Below are 17,341 nucleotides of genomic sequence, written 5' to 3' on the forward strand. Positions count from 1 at the left end.
ATTGAGCATTTGCACTGGTGATATGCATAATACTGTACTCATCCAAATTAGACAACCTTTGCCAGTCATGGGCCCTATCTCTCAACATATTAACAATCCATCTGAAGCAGACAAGCAGCGTCAACAGTCCAAACACTCACCTAGATTTTAGACCATGCCCCCAGCACCTACATCCAGAAAGAAGAACATTCCTACTACTGATCTGGTCTCTCAACAGTTTGCCTATATCCTGCCAGCCAGCTCTCAATCCAGCTCAATACATGACCACTAATACCAGAGGCTTCAATTTTATGGTGAAGCTTCTCGTGTGGTGCCTTATCAAAAGTTTTTTTTTAAGTCTCAGCGTCGACTGAGCTTCTCTTGTCTGCCACTTAGTCAGTCCTTCAAAAGCACCATTAGATTTGTAAGACATGATCTTTTTATGAAGCACTCATATATTGCATTTCTAATGATCCCTTGAACATCTTTTTTCTTACTCATGTCAAAATCCAGTTACCTGATCTTGACTTGCCACCATTTCTAAAGATGGGAAGTTACATTACCCATTTTCCAACCTACAGGGAGCATCCCAGGGTCCAGTGAGCTATTAAAAATGAGTTAGAGGCTCCACAATACATCTTCCATCTCCATGAAGACCCTCTGCTGGATATCATCTGCCCCAGCTGCTCTATCTAGTTTCAAGCTCTTAACTCTTTCTAAAATAATATGTTCATCTAATTTAATACTAGTTTATTGTTAAAACCATTCAATTCTAATCATCAAACATGATCTTCAAGAGTGAAGACCAGTGCAAGTATTTAATGTTTCTGCCTTTGCAACCTGTTTTTAAATATCCTTCAATGGCCCAATAGAGTCTTTGGCAGTTTGCTGACTCTTCACAAAACTGTGGAAACTTTTCCCATTGCTTCTACAAATGTTCATGACCATTAGTTTTTTAGCTGATCAAATAACAGACAAATTTTCTTCACTTGTTTCTTGTACTCTCTTAGTTCCTTCACTGTCACTGGATCAAAATCCTGGCACTCCCTACCTAGCAACACTGTGTGTGTGCACTGACACCACAGGAACTGCAGCGGTTCAAGAAGGTGGCTCACCACCACCTTCTCAAGGACAATTAGGGATGGGCAATAAATGCTGGTCTAGCCAGCAATGCCCATGCCCTGTAAGTGAATAAAAAAACGTTGTGTTAGGTGCTTTTAATCTAGCATAGAATCGTATAGCATAGAATAAGGCCAAGATAACTTGGAAGCTCTTAAATGCAGAGGCTTATATTCATTTCATTTCCATTGATTTTGTTTCCACATTTGCACAGCTTTTCATGCAGATTAATGCATTGTATCCAAGAAAATTTGGAACATGGACTGACTACGCCAAGAAGTATTGTAATGCTCATCTTAGGTAAGATAAATAATTGGGAATATTTAGCAGCATATTTTTCTTTAAAATCCTGTGTCTTTGTATGGAATGTGATCCTCTGGTACTGTTATATGCTGAAATAACAAAATTGTACTTCAAGCACTGTTCAACTGCTATTTTTTCCTGTTTGCTTTTTGAATAACCTGGCCAATTGGTTTTGCTCTTTATTGTCCAGATGACATTTTATTTATTGGCAGTTTGGGCTACTGAAAAATCAGTCCACTCTTATCTTATGCCAATACTCTATTTTCATTTCTGATTATTGACAACAGAGATAAAAATGCTGGAAATACTCAGCAGATCAAAAAGCATCATTGGAGAGAGAAACAGATTAGGTTGATGATCTTGTGTCAGAATGAATTGAGACTTTACTTCTATGATAAAGTAGATAATTAACTTGTTAGTAAATAGATTAGTATGCTGATGCAATACTGTAGACACATACAGTATATTGTTATAATGCAAACCCCACTATGAAGAAAATTGCCCTTGTTATTAGATTGTTTAATGTATTGCTGTCTCTAATTAGCTGAATCAACTGCATGATCTTTGATACCTGTCATCTAAAGTGAACTTGGGCGAATATGTTTGAAAAAATAACTTTATATGGTAGTATGTTAGGTTCTAAAGCTTGGTTGGTTGCAATTAAATCCAAGTGCCTTTTTCCTAAAAATGTGTCTGCAACATAATGATCTTCGCAGTGACTGTTCAAGTAAAGTTTTGGTCGCTAAACTCTCAAACAAACTGGAGGAAGGATATAATACTGTCAGATTGAATTTATGTATCAACCAACTTTCATTTATATTTATATTTACATTTATTTTATTCATGTTTTTATTTTAAATGAAATGTCTCCGTTTGCATTGTAAAAATGAGAAAATGTTTCTAGTGTTTCAATTGCCATACAATAACAGGTATTTTGGCAAAAGAGCTCAGTGGGATTGCAAAGGAGCCTCCAATTTAGATGAGCTTCACCAATATTTGAGTAAAATAATGATCCGACGAATGAAGGATGAAGTTTTGACCCAGCTGCCTCCTAAAATTCGACAGCAAATTCCATTTGATTTGTCAAAGGAAGCTACTAAGGTGAGGGTTTATATAATGGTGTTCTTGTATGAATTTCTGCTTTGAGGATAAGTTGTTAACTTTTCTTGCTAACATTTAGAAAGTCCAAGGGTGGAATTTTATGACCCCGTCGCAGCATCGAGCTGTCCGTTGACTTTGGCGGGGCTGTAAAATTCTGCCCCAACATTTTTTTTGCTCTGATTCCAAGCATCTAATACTGCCAGTATGCCAGGTCTCTTGTGACTGATGCTGTGCTTGGTTGCTAAGTAACCTCATGTATTTTCTGAAATCATGGATTTGTAGGTGCTTAATTAAAGAGAAATTTTAAAATTGAAGACATTGAATGAAAATATGATTTTTTATTTTTGTTTCACTTTTCAATGCTTTAAGAATGATTTTTTAATATCAAAAACATTTTAAAATATTCATATACTTTTAGATCATTGTATATATTTGGCTTTCTCTGTTAAACTTGGGAAAGAACATCTTGCTGTGCTTGTACCAGCTTTACCTCTATCCTCGCCCCACTTCATTCTCAAATCTCAACTCCTCCCTAATTATGTTTTGTGTTAAAACTTTCTCCATGCTTTTGCCTACAAGTCCTAGATGACAATTCTAGGTCAGGGAAAAAAGAAATGGTGCACTCAACATACAGCGTCACTCTGCAGCTTACACTCTATGCTGCAGCAGATCAATTTGTGTATCGTGATTACGATTCAACATTTTTATGGGTAGAATAGATGTTGCATTTTTTGAAGTTAGAGACAGAAAACTTGATTGTTGCTGAAAAAAGAGACGTGTCTAAGCTTTTTGTCTTGCGCTTATCAGGACACTCGGAAGAATACCAATATAAGGGGGAAAACAGCAATTTATACTGTATGTGAAGAGAGTGCTGACTGGTTGGCAAGTGGCGTTGCCATGGAGAATGCAACACTGATGGTGACTGACAGTTAACCACCAAACATTGTTTGAAATTTAAACCAGGCAGCTTGACCCTGATTGGTCAAGGCACTGCACTGAGGAATGAGTCAGAAGAAGACTCTCACTTGTTTTGCTGAAACAGGCACAATGTATGTACATGTTCTTTCTGTCTGCAAAGGACTTGATGCTGTGTATTAATATATGTAGCTTCCAGTACATGCAAATGTGCCGCACTGCGAGCCTGACTGATGATCTTAAATTGGTTGTCAGCGTAATTCTTAGCACATTGAGGATGATTTAGCAAATGTTGTTCAACCACGGAATGCATCTAATGTTGGATACTGTGTTTTGAGTATTGCAAGCTTGCACTGGTTGGATAAGTTCTTTACTCTGCCAGTTGCGAACAGTGGCAGGGGCATGCTGTTTGAAACAATTTGCAGGTCTTTGGGACATATAGCCTACATGTCTAGCATCACTGGCATTGAAATTCATATACCACGTTACTCATTTGAGTGATAGGCAGAACGTCTTTTTGACTTGACAGCAGCATCCTCTTAGTGGCGAATACCACTCCTGCTGCTACTGCGTAGTAGCAGCGTGAAACAGCTAACTTCACCTATTGCTCAAATTTTTGAGATACCTTGCCCTTCCTGAGTAATCTGAGGTAGACTGGGCACTTTTCAGGGACAAAAGTGATGGCTCTAGGTATGTTCTTGAGATTGCGTGATATATAGCGTGAAATGATCTGATCAGGGTAGCCATTATCCTGCAGGATGCCTTTGATTCATCCTATTTCAGCATCAAGTTTGCATTGTGAGCAAATGCTCAGGCCCTATTTACAAAGTTGCTGACAAGACCAATCTTATAGCGTGTAGAGCTGTAAGAATTCCAATGTGTATATTGACCAGTGAAGTGATAGACCATGGTAGAGAATCCTCTGGCAGATTTCTCAACTAGTACATCAAGGAAGGGGAGTTCATTTGACTGCTCCATTTCATAGGTGAATTTGAGCGCAAGATGGAGTCCATTAAGACATGCAGTTGTGGACTTAAATGTAGCAAACTTATCATTCACATATTGGAAATATGCAAGAGTTAGGAGATTTGATTGTGTTTTACAGGTGCATTAAGTCACACAAATTTCACACAATCTCTACAACTTTGCAGTCTGTAAAAAGCATGCGTCTCCTCTCATTTTAATGTAGGCTGCCTTTATTTCTTTTAATATGCAGACCCAAAAGAGATTTCACATTACTACTTCTCTGACTTATCAACATTACGATAAAATAATTAACTTTGTAACCTATATCAAATAATGCACACTGGCATTGAAATTTGCCTATCTTGTAACATTCAATTGTTACGTGTAGAATATTTGATTTATTTGCCTAGTAGGGAAGACGTAAAACATGATGTTAATGTAGACAAAAATTGAAGCAGTAAATGATTCGTTTAAATAGCTCTTCTCCAAAATATCTTCCACTGTTATTACGAGTACACACAGACCTTATCATTTAATTTTATCAGGCAAAGATTGTCCTAAATTCATATCTGTGACACAAAGGTATTTAGTACTTTATGATTCCTGCCATTGTGACTTTCTAAATATTTAATAGTTTCCCCTTGAAACATTCTAGGTCCTTGATTTATAGCACCGGAGTTAAGAATTTCCATCTTCGCCCCCCAGCTTGTCACAAGCTTCTATAATTGAACAGAACATGTGACTGACCTATCCAGCATTGACGTTTTTGCAGGAACAATCTTGTATCTTTGGGAATTTTCCTGCTCTTGTTCCTCCACTGCTGTACAGGATGAAACTGGGGCATGCATCACAGATCCATTAATTGTTCTGCCCTTTTTTGTTCAAAACATTTATCTTTCTGCCCACGTAGGAGATGAATGGCAGCATTGAGGAGTGGGAGAAATTAATGAGAGAGCTGCATTTGAGTTCTGCGGAGACAGATAACCCCTTTGTACAAGTCATGGGTCTCATCACTCGCATGTACAAACAAACAGCTATTGCAAAGGTAGATGCACTATTGGTTAATTTTTCTATAGCAGTTTGTCAATTTCGATATAAATTAAATATAAATTTAAGCTATGTTAAGTATCAATCTAGTGCTAGATTTGTAGTCTCAATTTCTAAAAAAAATCTGAATACTTGAGTCTTTTTTTCCATTTGAACTTGCTTATAACATGGTCTTTTAGTCCATTGTGCTATGTTCACAAATTACTCAACTATCCAATAAGTGATTTTTTTTATTGTCCTAATGTATTGTTGTACTATTTTTAAAAATATTCATGGCCCATTTCCTACATAAGCTCTTCTATCAGTAGGGCAAGACAGTTCATTCAAATTAATTGCCATGGATACTGTTAGTGCCACTTGTCACTATGCTAGAATCTGTAATTTTGCAGTGCAGAAAAAAGCCTCAACCAATTTTTTATTTTCTATTTCAATCAGCTAAACCTGTCAGATCTCCCTCTGGGGGAAACATGATTGTGAAAGGCAGTATAGACTGAGATTTAAACTCTTACCACTTCGTTGAAAAAAGACTCTCATTTCTGTACCACCTTTCACATCCTCAGTATGTCCTAAAGCAAATGTAGGCAAATTAAATTTTAAAGTCATTTTTTTGTAAGCAACGTTGTCAACTTGCACATGGCATCCTCCCACAAACAGCAGTGAGATAAATGAGCACATAATTTGTTTTGGTGGTGCTAGTTGTGGATAACTAGCAGGATGCTTCAAATAGTGCCTTGGGATCCTTTATGTCCATCTGAACAGGCAGGTGGGGGCACAAATTAATGTAACCTAAAATAAAGCCCCTCGCAACCTAGCACTTCCTTAGTGTCAACCTAGATTATATGCTCAAGTCCTAGAATGAGACCTCATAGAATCACACAACTCGGTAGAGGAACATTTGGCCCATTGTGCCTGTGCCGACTCTTTTAAAGACTTATCCAATTCCTTCCACTCGCTTGCACTTTACCCATAGCAATGTAAATTTTTCTTTTTCAAGTATTTATCCAATTCCCTTTTGATCATTACTATCAAATCTACAATTAAATGCTATCTTACATCCTTTCAGCCAGTGAATGCCAGACCTTAACAACTTGCTATATAAAAAAAAGAAATTCTCCCAACCACCCCTATATATTTCGCAAAGTAATTTTGGGAGAAATGCAAATGTTTAGTTCTTTATCACAAACTAGTATCGTCAATTCAAAAATGGAGTACTTTTAAAATTGTTGCAATTTCAGAAGCATTTCAATTAAGATTCTAAACTTCATAATTAGTACATTCATTATTGTATAAATGTCCAGATGTATTATTCTTTGTTTATTGCTTTTAATGTTTAATGCATACTTTAAGCTTTTTAAAATTGATCTTTTATTGTGCTGATTTTTGTGATATGAGTTAAGTTCTACTTTGTAATATGTAAGCTTTTATAGTTGTATGAAAATGGTACTTACATCTGTGTCATAGGCATTTATTAGGGATTACCATAAATATTTGGAACATTATCTTGAATTAAATCAGAAGGGATTCAAACCACATATTTGGTTCAAACATGCACCATTGAGCTTCTTCTTTATTTATGCTGTGGAATATTAAATATAATTCATCTCCACTCAATTCTGAGTATGAATCAGCTATTTGTGTGTGAAACTTTGATCTAAATGGTTTGTTTCATTAACTGACTTCAAATTGTGTGAACAGTTGCCAGCCCTATTTTTGATCCAGCAAAGATTTATGTATGGTTAGTATGTCCTGGTACTAAACACTTAATTATTCATGTATCGGTCTATATGACACAATTGAGCAGCAAGCTTACATAGTTGATTTTGTTTTAGGCAGGAGCGGTAAAGGACTACATGAAAATGATGCTACGTGATGCAAAATTGAAGTTCTTGGTTTTTGCTCATCATTTAACCATGTTGCAAGCTTGCACAGAGGCTGCGTTAGAAAGTAAGGTAATGTACATTTTTAACCATTGTCATCTTATTACCAAAGTTACATTCACTGTTGAAGCAGTTACTAATCAAAGTGATGTCATTTTACTCCGTGATCCAGTTTAATAACCTTTTATGGTGAAATGAATGAAAGAACTTGAAATGTATATAGTATTTTTCATAACCTTGGAACGTCCCAAAGTGCATAATTACCTACAAATCTCACACATTGTTGTTCATGAATAGTCTAGGGTGCAGTTCAAATTTGGAGTGGGAGCAGGAATAGGCCATTTAGCCCTTTGAGCCTGCTCTGCTAAGATCGTGGCCAATCTGCTACCTCATCTCCACCTTCCTGGACTCTTCCCAAACCCCTTAATTCCTTTAGTACCTAAAAATCTGTTGATCTCTGTCAACAACAACTGAGCATCCACAGCTATTTGGGGTAGAGAATTCCATAGATTCACAGCACTTTGAGTGCAGAAATTTCTCTTCATCTCAGTCCTAAATATCTGGCCCTTTATACTGATACTGTTCTAGATTCCCTAGCCAAGGGAAATGTTGTCTCAGCATCCATCCTGTCAAACCTCTTATGTTTCAATTAGATCACCTCATTATTCAAAGCTCCAGGAAGTTTATAGGCCTAGTGTACTCAATTTCTTCCCTCATCCCAACAACTAGCTTAGTAAGCCATTGCTCTCCCTCTAGAGTAAATATATCCTTCCTCATGTGAGGAGACCAAATTTGACATAGTACTTGAGATGTGGCCTCACCAATGTCTGTATAATTATAGTAAGATTCAACCTTTATTGCAAAGGAATATAACATACTATTTGCCTTCCTAATTCCTTGCTGTCTCTGCATGTTAACTTTGTGATTTGTGTGCATGGATATCCAGGTCATTTGCATGCCAACATTTCCCAGTCTCTCACCATTCAAAAAATATTCTGTGATTCTATTTTTCATATCAAAGTGGCTAACTTCACACTTCATCAAGTTGTATTCCATCTGCCATCTAGTAACACTTCATTGCTAACTTGACTTGCCCCTGTGAAAATCCAGGCAGTTATACAAAAGCAAAATACTGCAGATGTTGGAAATCTGTGATAAAAACAGAGAATGCTGGAAATACTCAGCAGGTCAGGCAGCAGCTGTGGAGAGACACAGAGTTAACGTTTCAGGCTGATGACCTTTCATCAGAATTACATCTGGTTATAAACTGCTGAGGTATCAGAGGGCAGTTGTAAATGCTTCTACACCTCAGGCACCCAATCAGTCGCCAGCTTTCTTTCTATGTTCAGTCTACACGCAAAGCGTCATCCTTGTTACATGTGCTATCCATCAAAGTGAAGAATTTACCTCTGCTTCATGAAAGACAATGAATGAGATTAGTTACAATAGCTATTTGTAAGGTTACATAAGAGAGCTGGGTTTACTTGGTGGTTTTCCTGGAGTGACATCAACTTACATGAGCTGAAGTATTTTGTCTTATCAGCATAAAATTCAGTGCCCTATGTATTTATCATTCATTTTACAAGTGGACTTATGGCTGCATGATTTTTTGAGACAAGGAACACCAGAAACATTCTGAGGAAGGAGCAATGATGTCCCAAATGTATAACAAACAATAGCTATGGTGAGCCATATTCTGCTTGCATGAACACTGAATATAAGAACATAAGAAATAGGAGCAGGAGTAGGCCATTTGGCCCCTCGAGCCTGCTCTGCCACTCAGTAAGATCATGGCTGATTTGATTGTGGCCTTGATTCCACTTTACTGTCTGCCCCCCATAACCCCTGACTCCCTTGTCAATCAAAAATCTGTCTAACTCAGCCTTGAATATATTCAATTACCCAGCCTCTTGCCATCTGGTGTAGAGTTCCAAAGGTTAACAACCCTCTGAAGGAAGAAATTCCTCCTCATCTACATCTTAAAAGGTAGATTCCTTATTCTGAAAATGTGTCCCCTAGTTCCAGATTTCCTAACAAGGGGAAACATTCTCTTAACATCTACTCTGTCAAGCTTTCACAGAATCTTATATGTTTCAATAAGATCATCTCTCATTTTTCTAAACTCCCTGCACTAGCAGGGCAATCTATTTACAGAATCTATTTTCAGAATTAAGTGTTCAAACTTGAGGTTGAGAATTGTTTAGATCCTTCTCTAGTTTCTCTCTGCTCATTCATATCCACGCCCAATTTTTCCTACTTGCCTGATGATCCCGCTTGTGCGCCAGCAGCCAAGAAATCTACAGCTTGTTCATCATTGGTATGCTCTGAGACTCAGTGGAATTTTTAAAGTTGAGAGAACTGCCCTCTTTCATGTCTCTTCCATCAACATTTCTGAAGAGCTCCAGAATAGTTGAATCTGCGACTCACTCAGCCCATTGGAGATTCTTCCTGCAGTGGATTGGGAAATGTGTTGCAGAGTGACTGAAAATGAGACAAGAGAAATGGACATTTAATAATTTAAGTGTTTTGAGAAAATTATACTTTTGAAAATTCATTTTTTGACAATTTGATGTGCTCAATGATGTTTGAGATGCACTTTGAGGTGCCCACAATGACTGATCATTGAAATTGTAATGATTGAATTTATCTCAATTCACATTTCCAATCAATTGCTTGTTTTGCTTTTAGTCTGTTATAATCACTTTCTATATTTAATCCTGATTTTATTAGGAATTTGTTGCAATAAGTTGTGTGGTGATTAATACTAGGAATTTATTGATTTGAATGGACTTTATCTGTAGGATAGTTGAATGAGAAATTTGGCCCATTGCAGAGGTGTCTGCTTTAATTCTATCTTTCCAATATCTTATATCAAACCTTCTAATAGGATTTTTGCCAGAAGTACAAGCAGCTCAGTAACATTAATGTAAATATTCAGCCGAAAGCTGGCACAAGGAGCACTAAGAACAAAGAATGTGGTTCTATAATTTCTCGTGCCCTGTGTGGAAAATGAGAGTTGCTAGTCTTAAAATTGCTTGCAGAGCAGCCAAAAGGACCTGGCTGAAAGAAAAGGCACAGGCAGCAGAAGATGCAGGCCGTAGAGGGCAACCCAAAAAGTCACAGCTCTGCCAAAGAAATGAAATGTAGTAGCTGGCATTGGTGTTGAAATGGCAGAAGGGAATATGATCAATGAGGTTGATCACTTAAAGGAACGATGGCAGAAATATTGCACCCAGCTCTATGAACCAGATCCAAAAGCAACAAACAGACAGCCTGTACCTTGGCAAAAGATGGAACCAGAATTGCTGATTAGTGAAGTTGAACATGTAATTAAGAAGCTGGAGAACAGCAAAGCAACAGGCCTAGATGACGTACTTGCTGACTTTATGAAGACTGGAGGAGCAATGGCATTCAAAGTTATGAAAGAAATCATTGACGGGCTGTGGAGGAGTATAAATTGGCCAAAGGATTGGCTGGTGATGTTACCAAGAATTCATGATGCCCAAGAGACAGCTCGTTCAGGCACAGAACGATTAGCCTGATAAGCCATAGCTCAAAAATGCTCCTCGAAATTATCAGACAAAGGCTCTCATACTTCATACCAGAAATAGGTGAGGAACAGTTCAGTTACACGATAGGCAAAGGGACTTCAGATTCTATGTGCAACATAATTGTAAAGTATGTTATAAAGCAAAATGACAAGGAATTGTGGTTACTCTTTGTAGACTGCACCCAACATTGGCCTGCACTTGGAAAAGCAACTTGCAAACTTCCTGGTATAGAGCATTGTGTGCTGAATGGGTGTGAGAGCTGGACCCTCTGTAAGACTGATAAGAGGATTACAGCTTTTGAAATATAGCTCTGTCAAAAGGTCCTTATAATCATCTGGACAGAGCACAGAACCAACAAGTTTGTCTGCGTGAAAATTGGAGTCGCAGCATCTATAATAAAACCATAAGACATGGGAGCAGAAGTAGGCTGTTCAGCCGATCGAGCCTGCTCCGCCATTCAATGAGATCATGGCTGATCTGATAACCCTCATTTCCATTTTCCTGCCTTTTCCCCATAACCCTTGATTCTCTTACTGATTAAAAACCTATCTATCTCAGCCTTGAATATACTTAACAACCCAGCCTCTACACCTCTGCGGTTAAGAATTCCACAGATTCACTACCCTCTGAGAGAAGAAATTCTTCCTCATCTCTGTCTTAAATGGGTGACCCCTTATTCTGAGATTATGCCCCCTGGTCCTAGACTCTCCCACAAGGCAGAACAACCTCTCAGTATCTATCCTGTCAAGCCCCCTAAGAGTTATATGTTTCAAAAAGGCCTCTCATTCTTCTAAACTCTAATGAGTACAGGCCCAACCTACTCAAACTCTCCTCAAAAGAAAATCCCTCCATACCCGGGATCAACCGAGCAGATCTTCGCTGAACTGCCTCCGATGCTAGTTTATGTTTCCTTAGATAAGGGGACCAAAACTGTTCACAGTGTTCTAGGCATGGTCTAACTAGTGCCTTTTATAATTTTAGCTGAATTGAAAAAGCGGCAATTGATAAAGTACAAACACTAGAAAAGGCGAAGTAAGAGTCCAGTGGTGACAATAGCAGGTGAAACATCAGGAAAGAACAGGCCAGGTTGGAGAAGGACTGTGTGGGTAGGAAACATGGAAGGGCAGGGAGGAATGATGGGAGCATGCAGAATTGAGGTAAACAGAGAGAGTTGCCCCTCGTAGACTCGGGTTCGTTATGGATGGAGTTTTATTATTCAGTAGCTTCAAACTGGAAACTTTGTATACTTTGAAACAAGATAGTAAATGATCTTTGAAGAAATACTAGGAGAAAGAAGCTGGCCCTGGTGCATTGGAATCACAAGTTGGTGTGCAAAACAGGTAAGTAAACAATGGGAAGCCTTCAAAAAGGAAATGGTTTAGTTACAAATTAGACATTCCCTTGATGGATAAATGAAGGGCATCCAAAGCCACTGTTCCCAGATAACTAAAGATTTGAGTTCAAAATGAAACAAGAAGGCTCATGCCAATTGTGTAGTTCATAATACAGTAGAGAACTAAACTAAATATAAAGTACAGAGGATATCTTAAGCAGAGTATGCGGGGCATATAGAAAGCATGAAAATAGATTGGCGGTTAACAAAATGGAACCCCGAAGTTTTCTATAAACACAAAATAGTAAAATAAAGGATGTGACTGATTAGGAAACAAAAAGGAGATGTTCTTGTGGAGGTGGAGGTAATAAATGAGTATTTTTCATCTGTCTTCACTGGAATGTTGCCAGTGTCATAATAAAGGAGGAGGCATAATTATATTGGATAGGCAGTAATGATATCTATTAAATATATTTATCTAAAAATAGATAAAGAGGAGGTACTTAAAAGGTTAGCATTACACAAAGTAGAAAGGTCAACCAGTCTGAATGGGATGCATCCTGTGTTGCTGAGGGGTGTAACAATGAAAATTGCGAGGGCTCTAGCCATAATTTTTCAATCCTGTTTGTATGTGGGGTGGAGCCAGAGGACTAAAGGATTGCAAATGTTACACCTGTTTAAAAAGACCAGGGGGATACCTGGCATTTACAGGCCATTTGGCCATGTTGGCTATGATATTGTGATGGATTAATTCCAGTCATGTGTACCAGATGTGTTTTTTTTTTTGGACCTGTTTGTCGAGAAACCGACTAGGGAGTGGGCTCTCTTGGATTTGGTGTTGTGCACGAAGAAGGGATTAATTGGTAATCTTGTTGTGCAGGGCCCTTTGGGGAATAGTGACCATAACATGATAGAATTCTTCATTAGAATCGAAAGTGAAGTATTTTGATCTGAAACTAGGGTTCTGAATCTAAGCAAGGGAAACTATGAAGGTATGAGGCGTTAGTTGGCTAAGAGATATTGGGGAACTTCATTAAAAGACTTGAGTATGGATAGGCAATGGCTAATATTAAGGGAACGAATGTATGCATTGCAATAGTTATACATTCCTTTCTGGTACAAAAACAGAACAAGAGAAGCGGCCGAACCATGGCTGGCAAAAGAAATTAAGGATAGTATTAGATCCAAAGAGAAGTCATATAAAGGTGTTGGGAAAAGTGGCAAGGTTGAGGATTGGGAGCAGTTTAGCATTCAGCAAAGGAGGACCAAGAGATTGATTAACAGGGGGAAAATAAGGTTTGAGAGTAAACTTATAAGGAACATAGAAGTGGACTGTAAAAGCTTCTATAAGTATGTAACAAGAAAAAGATTAGTGAAGACAAGCATAGGTCCCTTACAGCCTGAAACAGGGGAATTTATAATAGAGAACAAGGAAATGGCGGAGTGATTAAACAACTACTTTAGTTCTGTCTTCACAGAGGAAGACACAAATAACTTCCCAGAAGTGTTAGGGAACCAAGGGTCTAGTGAGAAGGAGGAATTGAAGGAAATTTGTGTTACTCAAACAATAGTACTGGAGGAATTGATGGGACTCAGAGCTGATAAGCCCCTGGGGCCAGATGGTCTATATCATGGGGCACTAGAGGATGTAGCCATGAAAATGATGGATGCGTTTGATGTCATCTTCCAGGGTTCTGTAGATTCTGGAGCAGCCCTGGCAGATTGGGGGGTGGCGAGTATGGCCCCACTGTTTGGAAAGGGAGGGAGAGAGAGGGCAGCAAATTGCAGACCAGTTAGCCTGGGTTGGTGGTAGGGGAGGTACTATTATGAGGGATGTGTTGACAGGACACTTTTTAGAGAATATCAGGTTATTGAGACACATTGCGAATAGTTGGGTCCCAAGCAATGATCCCTGCGGTACCCCACTAGCCACCACCTGCCACCCTGAAAAGGACCCAATCTGTTCTCACTCCCCTTTTCCTGTCCGCCAACCAATTCTCAATCCACGGCAACATATCACCCCCAATCTCATGTGCCCCAACCTTACACACTAACCTCCTATGTGGCACCCTATCAAAAGCATTCTGAAAATCCTACTGGAGTTTTTTGAGAACGTGACTAGCAGAATGGATGAGGGGGAGAACCAGTGGATGTGGTGTATTTGAATTTTCAGAAGGATAGGGTCCCACATAGGAGGTTAGTGTGTAATGTTGGGGCACATGGGATTGGGGGTGATATGTTGGCGTAGATTAAGAATTGGTTGGCAGACAGGAAATGGAGAGTGGGAATAGATGGGTCCTTTTCAAAGTGGCAGGTGGCGGTTAGTGGGGTACCACAAGGGCCAGTGCTTGAACCCCAACTATGCGCAATGTGTTTCAATAATTTGGATGAGGAAACCAAATGTAGTATTTCCAAGTTTCCTGACATTACAAAACTTGGCGGGCATGTGAGCAGTGGGGAGGATTTTGGGGGCTTCAAGGCGATTTGGACTGGTTGAGTGAGTGGGCAGATGCATGGCAGTTTCAGTGTGGCGTGGGTGGGTGTGGAGTTGTCCACTTCAGTAGGAGGGGTAGAATGGCAAGGTATTATTTAGATGGTGATAGACTGGGAAATATTGATGTGCAGGGGGACCTGGGTGTCCTTGTGCTCTGGTTGCTGGGGACAAGCATGCAGGTGAAGCAGGCAGTTGAGAAGGCAAATGGTTTGTTGTCATTCATTGCAGGAGGTATTTGATATGGGAGCGGGGATGTCTTGCTGCAGCTGTGCGGGGCCTTGGTGGGACTGCACCTGGAGTATTGCGTACAGTTTTGGTCTCAGCTGAGAAAGGATGCACTTGCCATGGCGGAGGATACGGCAAGGGTTTGCTGGACTGATTCCTGGGATGGCAGGATTGTCGTGTAGGGGGTGAGATTGGGCCAGCTGGGCCTGTGTTCACTGGAGGGATCTCATTGAAACGTATAAAATTCTGATAGGGATGGACTGACTGGATGCGGGGATGTGTTTGCTCTGGCTCTGGGGGTCTAGAACAAAGGTTCACAGCCTCAGGACACAGGGTGGATTAATTGGAACTGAGGTGGGGAGAAACTTCTTTGCTCAGAGGATGGTGAACCTGTGGAGTTCTCTGCCAAAGAAGGCTATGGAGTCCAAGTCACTGAGTTTTTATTTAAGAAGGAAATAGATAGATTTCTAGGCTCTAGAGGCGTAAAAGAGTATGGGGAGAGAGAGTAAGGCATTGAGTTAGAGGATCAGCCATGACCATGTCAAATGGCGGAGCAGGCTGGAAGGGCCAAATGGCTTACTCCTGCTCCGATTTTCTATGTTTCAATGTAAGTTGCTGGTAGGGAAATGCTTATAGAAATATTCTAGGTCAAAATCAATTTACGATTGGAAGTATGAACTAATAAATGAAAAGTCAGCACAGATTTGTTAAAGGCAAATGTGCTTGATTAACTTTATGGAGTATTTTTGATGAAGTAATGGAAGGTTGATGAGAGGAGTTTGGAGGACCTTGTGTAATGTAGATTTTGCAAAGGCATTTTAAAGAAACACCAAACAATAGACTTGTTAGCAAAATTAAAGCCCATTGGGGATTGAAGGGTCAATGGTAGCATGGATTTGAAATTGGCGAAGGGACAGAAAACAGAGAATAGTGGTGAATGATTGTTTTTCAATTTGGTGGGAGGTATACTGTGGTGTTCCCCAGTGGCCAGTATTAGGACCATGAGTCCTTTTGATATACATTAATGACCTAGATCTGGGTATTCAAGGCATAATTTCAAAATTTGTAGATGCCATGAAACTCGAAAATATAGTAAATAGATAGTAACAGACTTCAGGAGGACATAGAGAAATTGGCAAAATGGGTAAACACATGGCCATGAAGTTTAATGCAGAGAAGTACAAAGTGATGCATTATGGTAGGAAAAATTAGATGTGAGAGTTTGAACTGAAAAGCACAATTTTAAAGGGAGTGCAGGAACAGAGACACCTGATGGTGATTACACACAAACATTTGAAGGTGGAAGAACAAGTTGTAAAGGTTGAAACAGCTTATATTTCACCACATTCCTATTTCTCTTTAGTTCTGATGAAGAGTCATACGGACTCGAAACGTTAACTCTGTCTTTCTCTCCACAGATGCTGTCAGACCTGCTGAGTTTTTCCAGCAATTTTTGTTTTTGATTTTGTTTCAGATTTCCAGCATCCGCAGTATTTTGCTTTTATTGTAAACATTGTTGTTTTGAAAAAAAAATCAGATGGCATCCTTGGTGTTAGCACTGAAGCAAGGAAGTTATGCTAAACCTTTATAACATTTTTGAGTATTGTATCAGTTCGGGCACCATGCTTTAGGAATGGTGTTAAGCCCTTGGGCAGGGTGTGGGAAGAGATTTTCTAAAATGGTACCAGAAAATGGTACCGGGGTGAGGAACTTCATTTATGTGGAATGACTGGAGTAATTGGCATTGTTCTCTTTAAAGCAGAGGAGATTAAGATGACAGGTGTTTAAAATCATGAATTTTTTTTTATACTGTAAATAGAAACAGTTTCCTGTGGCAGAAGGGTCAGAAATCAGAGGACACAGATTTAAGGTGACCAGTGAAAGAACTAGAAGCATCATGAGGAAACAGTTTTACACAGCAAGTTATGACCTGAAAAACAGTGCCTGAAAGGATGGTGGAAGCTGGTGGATAGCTTTCAAATGAGAATTTGACAAATAATTGAAGGGGTAAAATTAGAGTTATGGGGAAGAGCATGGGATTGGGATTATTTGGATCACTCTACCAAAGAGCTGGTACAGGCAAATTGGACCAAATGGTAATCTGTGATGTATCATTCTGAATCTATGATGTAAACTGTTCCCTACTCCAAACTATTGGGTTGACATGAAATGATTATAGGTATCCGAATTAATGTGGCAACTAATATTTCAGGAATCAAATCTTTTAGCATCCTGTTGAGTCACATTGCTTCTCAGTATTTGTTATGTTCCAATGCAATGTCATTTAACAGCTTTGATTATTGTTTAGGCACGGTACATAAGGATAGATGGTAGTGTTCCATCTTCAGAAAGGATTCATCTTGTCCATCAGTTTCAGAACGATCCAGAGACTCAAGTTGCAATCCTCAGCATCAAGGCTGCTGGACAGGTA

At 39.1% G+C, this 17,341-nt stretch overlaps 1 protein-coding gene across 3 annotated transcripts in view; it reads left to right on the forward strand.

The window, feature by feature from the left end:
- Positions 1–17,341, forward strand: part of zranb3 (zinc finger, RAN-binding domain containing 3) — a 122,053-nt gene that overhangs the window by 57,973 nt on the left and 46,739 nt on the right. For all 3 annotated transcript variants that reach the window (XM_041201037.1, XM_041201038.1, XM_041201039.1), the window contains 5 exons: positions 1,313–1,398; positions 2,331–2,502; positions 5,294–5,428; positions 7,260–7,379; positions 17,219–17,338. In XM_041201037.1, coding sequence (XP_041056971.1) covers positions 1,313–1,398; positions 2,331–2,502; positions 5,294–5,428; positions 7,260–7,379; positions 17,219–17,338 — 633 coding nt within the window. The remainder of the gene's footprint in view (positions 1–1,312; positions 1,399–2,330; positions 2,503–5,293; positions 5,429–7,259; positions 7,380–17,218; positions 17,339–17,341) is intronic.

The sequence above is a fragment of the Carcharodon carcharias genome, chromosome 12 (assembly GCF_017639515.1).
Source record: "Carcharodon carcharias isolate sCarCar2 chromosome 12, sCarCar2.pri, whole genome shotgun sequence".
In the NCBI taxonomy this organism is placed as follows: domain Eukaryota; kingdom Metazoa; phylum Chordata; class Chondrichthyes; order Lamniformes; family Lamnidae; genus Carcharodon; species Carcharodon carcharias.